Source organism: Egretta garzetta, unplaced genomic scaffold (assembly GCF_000687185.1).
Source record: "Egretta garzetta isolate BGI_Z169 unplaced genomic scaffold, ASM68718v1 scaffold581, whole genome shotgun sequence".
Lineage (NCBI taxonomy): Eukaryota > Metazoa > Chordata > Aves > Pelecaniformes > Ardeidae > Egretta > Egretta garzetta.
This window is the reverse complement of record NW_009258623.1, coordinates 124,685-131,975: the sequence shown is the minus strand read 5'-3', so window position 1 is coordinate 131,975 and position 7,291 is coordinate 124,685. Positions and strand designations below refer to the sequence as shown.

General features: G+C 51.6%; 1 protein-coding gene across 1 annotated transcript; it reads left to right on the top strand.

Annotated features, from left to right (window-relative positions):
- The first annotated feature begins 1,644 nt into the window (after positions 1-1,644).
- AQP2 (aquaporin 2) lies at positions 1,645-6,397 on the top strand. Its single transcript, XM_009648223.2, has 4 exons — positions 1,645-2,010; positions 4,078-4,242; positions 5,303-5,383; positions 6,182-6,397. Exons 1-4 carry the CDS (start codon positions 1,645-1,647, stop codon positions 6,395-6,397), a joined length of 828 nt encoding a protein of 275 aa, XP_009646518.1.
- Positions 6,398-7,291: the final 894 nt, after the last annotated feature.

The following is a 7,291-nucleotide window of genomic DNA, read 5'->3' as shown; positions in this document are numbered from 1 at the left end:
ATATTTCACGGCTCATCAGCACCCCAAATATATTTAGCCTCACAACCTGTTTTGTGAGATTGACTTTACGGTTGGAAAACTGGAGGCTAGAGTGATGCCGGGATGGGCCAAAGTCCCCGAGGAAGTCCAGGAGAAGGGTTTTCAAAGGAAAATGTTGGATACACATCTTCCAGGCTCCAGACTCACTCACGGGCTGGGCTTGTTCTCCCCACAATCCCTCCCTTGTTAAGAGCAATACCCCCATAGGCCTCTTTTTTAAAGAGAGGACAAGAATAGAACAGAATAGAAGCAGAATCGTTCGGTTGGGAGGGACCTACAATGGTCATCTAGTCCAACCAATATTGTTACCCACCTTTTGTGGAGGAAAGAATGGGCCTTCACACGTCCTTATGGGTCCCTTTCAACTTGAGATGTTCCATGACATAATTCGAGCAATACAGAATATTTTGCATCAACCTTTCACGTCCATTTGGTGGCACTTGCACGGTTCCTCTGGAAGGGAAGAAGATCTGGTTTATCATACAGCGGCAGCCTTTGTCATGGCCAAAAAAATGGACTCTCAGTTCGGGTGCTCTGCATCCCTCTACAGTAAAATGGTCCTTTCAGCTCCAGCTCTACCCTGGGGGAGCGCCACCCCCAGCCCACTCTCCTTTAGAATAACTACGGAATCTGCTAATGAGGGCAAAAAAAGAAACAAGTCCTATCTTCCCAGCAAACCCACTGACCTGGAGAGCAAAAGCCTTTACAGACATCACCCAGGGATGGGCAAATGTGCCCTAAGCAATGGAAGAAAAAGGAAAAAGGACTTGTTGGGCAATTAGTGGATGGTTTTGTGTGAAGAACCATGCTCCAGAGAAGAAAATACTGTTCCTTTTTGGGGGGATTAACACCAAGAAGTAAAAAAAAAAACATTTCTGAAGAGCCGAATTGGCCAAAATCCCAGTAATTAGGGCACAGCCGGTACTCCAGCTGTGCGTGTCATTTTTTCACACTAGAATTTCTTTCTTGACAGTCATTTCTTGGGACTGGTTCCCATTTTTTCTGGGTAGGAAATCTGTGCCTAGGCTGTAAAATTCTGGTATTCTGAGGAATCGAATCGTAGTAAGTGACTTGGAGTTTCATGCCTCTGAGAGACTCTTTTGTGTCCAGTTTGGCCTGGTTATTTAACCATAGCCTGTGTTTCAACACAACCCCACCTCAGCTCCATCTCTAGCTCTACAGAACCCCCCTTGCTTGCTCTCTCCATGCTGTGGGTGGTAGAGCTTGGAGAAGAGAGGAGCAAGAAGCACTTCGGGGGACAGGACCCCGAGTAAGAAGGCGCAGGAGAAAGGGAACAGTGTTTCATGGCATTGCTCGAGGCTGATTTATGACCTCCCAAGGGTGGCGAATGCTGCATTCCCCAGCTTTAATAGAGGGGGCAGGGTCTGATGTTCCCTCAGCTGGAACATAAATAAAAAAAAAGCATCAGGTTTCCTAGTGCCACAATCCCACCTCCTTCAGTGGGTGATCCTTTGGCCCCCTGCATCCATATATATACACGTGTTGTCCCCCGTCATCCTCTATGGACACAGCAGCCGCAGTAGCAACTGCCTGAAGACACAACGGGCAGGGTCAGTCCTTGCAGCCTCCAGCAGCCGCCACTCCATGATGTGGGAACTGCGATCCGTAGCCTTCACCCGGGCTGTCTTTGCAGAATTTCTGGCGACTTTGGTCTTCATCCTCTTTGGCCTGGGCTCTGCTCTGAACTGGCCCTCAGCTGCTTCTCCGAGCATCCTTCAAATCGCGCTGGCTTTTGGCTTGGCCATCAGCACACTGGTCCAAGCCCTGGGGCACATCAGCGGAGCCCACATCAACCCGGCAGTGACGGTGGCTTGCCTCATCAGCTCCCAAGTCTCCTTCCTCCGTGCCGTCTTCTACGTGGTGGCCCAGCTCCTGGGGGCTGTGGTGGGGGCTGCCATCTTGCATGAGATCACTCCTGCAGACTCCCGGGAAGGCTTGGCCATCACCAAGGTAAGACTTCAGCCCATGGATGGGCTTGGAAAGGAGCAGAAAAGATTGGGCAGGGCTTTTGGGAAGGCTGAGCAATGTGAAGAAGGTTTTGTGGCCACCAAGGATGCTCCCTTTATTTAGTGCTGGGTAGGAAGCCACTGTCAGCTGTAGCCCAGCACCATGAGCTTGCACCGAGGGTCCTTCCAGGAGCAGGGATGAAGGCAGGAGTCCAGGCTGCCTCCTCTGCTTTTTAGGACTAAAAGGGGAGGTATGGTCCAGCTGGCCACATAGACACCTCCCGAAGACGAAAAAGTTTTATCTAGGGCTGTATTGTGGAGGAGCTGGATTCTGAGGAGACCCAAGTGTTTAGGGAATGACACGACCAAAAGCATCAACTCTCCATGCCTCTTGCCCCAAGCCTGTCTCACTTTCCAGTCTTAATGTGGGTATGGGCAGCCTTTTCTCCACTCTGTGTTACACCATGCTGCTATTCACAGGCTGCTGTGCCGGATTCCCAGTGAGGGGGACATGGCACCAGGGTAGGAGGGGTTTTGGGGGGTCTAAATCCCAGCTTTTCATTAGATAGCACGGCTCATTAAATTGTTTCCCGTTGTGAAGGGATGGCGACACCAGCTCCAGCTGGTCCATCCCAATGCCCCCCCACACACGGGGGCCTGGGCAGTGCCGGAAACATCGCGAGGATCCCAGCCTGGTTTCAGACATGCAGGGAAAAAAGAAAACGGGAACCTTAGGAAGCCAAGAGGGGACTCCCCAGTGGTATCCCAACCTCCAACATCCCCTTCCCCACCCATGCACATAAGAAAAAGAGGGGAAAAAAAATTAAAAAGACACGGCGGTCACTATCCCCTCTCTTTTCTCCATGCCCCACTGCTCCTCTTCAGACGGATACAGGCAGCTGTATCTCCTGGAGGGATGCCCACGCTGGGACCAGCATCACCCAAACCCAAGCCGAGCGGCGAGGGAGGAGGCGTGGTTTGGGGAGCAGCACACGGAAATCCCCTTTCTTGCAGCAGGGAGGCACTGCCAGGACCCAGCTTCACTGCCAAAGAGATTACGAGGGTTGAAAAAGGGATTGCAGATTAATCTGAACAAGACTGTTTAGACTGATAACAGCCGCGGTTTAGCAAGGCCAGGAAACCAAGTAAGAGGTTTAAGAGAGACTTTCAAAATGCCCAGCTCTGTTCTTTTACAGCTTAAACCACCTAAAAGAAGGAGTAGGGATTTTGATATTTTTCCCCCCATGGGCTGTGCAGCTGCCTGCACAAATTACCCTTAAAAAGAAAAAAAAGGTGGGGGGCGGGGGAAGAGAGAGCAAGATCTGACTCTGGATCTGAGCCAGGAGGGCAATTGCCGCCTTCATGGCATCACTGGGCGAAGTGGTCTTGGGGTCAGGGTTTGGGAGGACGCACGGTGTCCAAAGCAGGATTGACACGGGGAAAGAAAGGGCAGAGATGTGCCAGGATGGGCTGGGGGGAGCGACAGCGATGGGAGATGGCAGGCAAGCGGGACTGGCAGCTGCAGATTGGGCAAGCGGCGCTGCCAGATCCATCCAGATCTGGATGAAAAACCAGCAAGAAGTAAGAAAGTGTCAGAAAGCAGAGTTGGAGGAGAGGGGGCGTAACCAGGCTCGGCCTCAGATCAAATCCGACAAATTCTTTCAGTCAAAAAGTGTGGGGAGGGGGAAGGGATTTTTTTTTTAATGCCAAAATATTTCTTTTTGACATTTTCAAAATGGAATTTGTAAATTTTTCCAAAAAGCATTTTGTATTTCAAGTATGAGGAAAAGGAAAAAAATAAAAAAATCCCTAGGGGGGGTAAAGAAGAGTGGAAAAGAGCTCCTGAAGAAATACAACTGAACCTTTCCCTGCCACGTCGATCAGCTATCGCCCACTGAGCCACTTGTCCTGTTACCTGGGAAATTTTTCCTCCTCTTCATATTAGTGTCAAAAATCTCACCTATTTCCTAGGTCCTTGGTGGTTCTCCTTGATTTGGGTTTCTCCCTCCACATTTCCAACCCAGTCCCCAGACTTCCCCGTCCCTGAGACACGATTTTTCTCCTCTTCCAGCTGCACAATGAGACGACAACAGGGCAGGCGGTGACCGTCGAGCTCTTCCTCACCTTCCAGCTGGTCCTGTGCATCTTTGCTTCTACCGATGAACGCCGGGAGGACAACCTGGGCTCTCCTGCCCTGTCCATCGGCCTTTCTGTTGCCGTGGGGCATCTCCTTGGGGTGAGTAGAATGGGCTAAGACACAGCACTTTTTAGGTTGTCTTGGCCTTTGTGCCCAAAGCTTGCTTGGCTGCACGCTCCGGGGCAGATGGGGGATTTGTAACTCATGTGGTTCCCGCAGGTTCCCAGTGGGTAGAAGAGAAAGATCCCACCAAAGCCATGAAAGAGCCATAGGCTGAGCCTGGCTTTTATTGGGCATGGAAAAACTTAACCTGCTGGGCTCTGCTGCTACTTGAGTCCCTTAGGGAGCTCCCAGAGATCAGGGGGATCTTCTATCCTGGAGTGAATGTGTCGGTAACTGAGGCACTCAACCCCGTGATAAGACTGGGAATCATAGAATCACAGAATCATGGAATGTTTTGGGTGGGAAGGGAGCCCTAGAGGTCACCCAGCCCAACCCCCCTGCCATGAGCAAGGACGTCCCCAACCAGACCACGTTGCTCACAGCCCCGTCCAACCTGGCCTGGGATGTTCCCAGGGATGGGGCCTCCACCCCCTCTCTGGGCAACCCCTGCCAGGGTTTCACCATCCTCACTAGAAAGAATTTCTTCCTTAGATCTAGTCTAAAGTATTGGGATGGACACCCAGGGAAATCCCTCCTGGATGACAGACCAAAGCAGCCCCCAACTCTCCCAGCTTCTCAGTCCATGCATTAAGCCAGCAATGTACACACCACATCTTCTGTCCTTAATGATCTGCAAGCCCATATGTCTGTGGGACTATTCTTCTCCTATCCTCAGCGGCAAGGAGTAGCAATTTATCCCAGGAATAGACACAGCAGGAGCTTGTCCCCACAGTCCTGGTCACCCAGCCTGCAGCTGAGTTGCACCATGCACGGGACACACGGGCTCACGCAGAAGATGTGCAAATGCAGCCAACTCAACCCATGTTGACTCAGGGGCTGGAAGCTGCTAGGATCCCTTTTCCTGGAACAGGCATGCTGGAGGGTGAACCATCAGCTTGGTGAATGAATCACGCTAATAACACACCAGGATTTCTTTTTTTATTTTAAAATGTGCTAAAAGGGCTTCATGCTAACAATGTGTGGTGTTTCTTGGCAGATCCGTTACACCGGCTGCTCCATGAATCCAGCCAGATCTTTTGGCCCTGCTGTGATAGTCGGGGACTTCAGTGACCATTGGGTAAGAAGTCAGGTCTATGTGTTGTTTTGGTGGGGTGAGCCGCCCCCCGGGGTTACCAGTATTCCTAGAAACCCACAGAGCCAGCCAGATTCCTGGCGTTTCCCATGCCAGCTCCCAGCTGGAGGAGCGATGTAGAGATTAGCAAAAAGAGGTGGGGCTGCTGGGTGCTTAATTGGCTTATTTAAGCAGGGAGCATTGCAACAGGAAGAGGATGTGTGGTTTGTTGACCGTGACTTAGCAAAAGAAACCAAACCAATGGAGAGGGGAGTTCTCCTTGCCAGTCCAGGGGACTTTTCCTGGTTCCAGTTGGATCTGGGCACATATTTTCCACCAGCTCCTCTGAGAAATCTCCCAGGCATTTTTATCTGCAAAGAACACTCTCGGAGCCAGAGCTGTGGGCGTTCAGGTTGATGTGCTCAGAGGTGTCCGGCCCAAGCTGGTACCCTCCTCCTCTCCATAGCAATGTGTAAATGAGTAGGAAGACACTTCTCCAGAGGAACCCAAATCATTAAGCGTGCTCATGATGGGCCTATCATTAATGAAGATCACGCAGCTCTCAACAGAGGAGGAAAAACAGAAGAGGATGGTTAGATATATTGAGGCACAACAGCAAGGGATGGGAGTTCAGGTCAACATGGCCAAAGCAGAGCTGGCTTCTGCATTTTGCTCCCAATGCACGCAGGCTAGGAAGGAACACAAGCCCCTCACAATGCTCTTTAGAGACCATGGTTCCTCTCCATCCTCCAAACTCAGGCTGGATTTTTGCTCACTCAATTCTTCCTTTTCCCCTTCTCCCAGGTCTTCTGGGTGGGCCCCCTGGTTGGGGCAGCAGCAGCCTCCATCATCTACAATTACATCCTCTTTCCACAAGCCAAAACCTTCTCAGAGAGACTCGCCATCTTCAAAGGCTTCGAGCCAGAGGAGGACTGGGCAGAGCGCGAGGTCCGGCGGCGGCAGTCGGTGGAGCTTCACTCCCCACAGACCTTGCCGAGGGGGATGTCTGAGAAGGTGTAGGCAAACCTCCCCCCAGGCTGGGAGAGGAGCTGGGGAAAACTCTGGCATCCGTTTTAGAGGCGGTGCTTGTTCAGATGAATGTTTCGCGTCTCCCCTCTCTCCCTTCATTTTTGCTGAGGGACTAAAGTTGGCTCATCCCCTGGGGAGATGCACTGCGATGGCCCAACCCACCTCCTGTCACCCAGCTCTCCCTGTGGCTGATGGTTTTCTGGTGCTGGGGAAAAATGCCATTAAATCAAAACCACCAACAGGAATGAGGACACTGAGATCCTACCCGGGCCAGCTCCTTGCGCGTCCCGCTTGCAGAAGTTAGCGCTCAGTGGAGTTTGTTGCCCTTCTCGAGGAGCTCCGAGGTGCTGCAGAGAGTTGTTATTAGAGCCATTTGCTGGGTGTGGAGGTTGCCACCCGATGCCTCATTGCTGATGAACTCCACTCACCAGTCTCCCATTTCTTCTCGTTGCCTGGCTGTTTGCACATGGACACAGACACAGGAGCGCTCGCTCTGTGCCACAAATATCTCACAAGCTGGAAGTTTTGCTGCTGCCATGTACAGGCACCCGTGGGATGCAGGTGTCCTTCACTCACGTGGAGGCTTTCCTGAGAAGACGGGACGGGAAGCGTGTCCTTGCGTCCCTGCTGACCCCATTGGGGAGCTCTTGCAACTGCTGTTTCCTGTGGCAATGAGAAACCTGATTTTCAGCCCAAATTAATCCATGGCTCATTTGTTCTTGGACCAGCCTTGTCCTTTAGCTTCGATGCTTCATCTCTCTCCCTGGCTTTTGCTTTCTTTCCTCTGTTCCTGTTCTCTGATTCCCAAATGAGTAACACACAGCATTTAAGGTGTGATCTTCCTACAGCCCAGACCTTTTTCATGGCTGCATCACACCAAAGCCT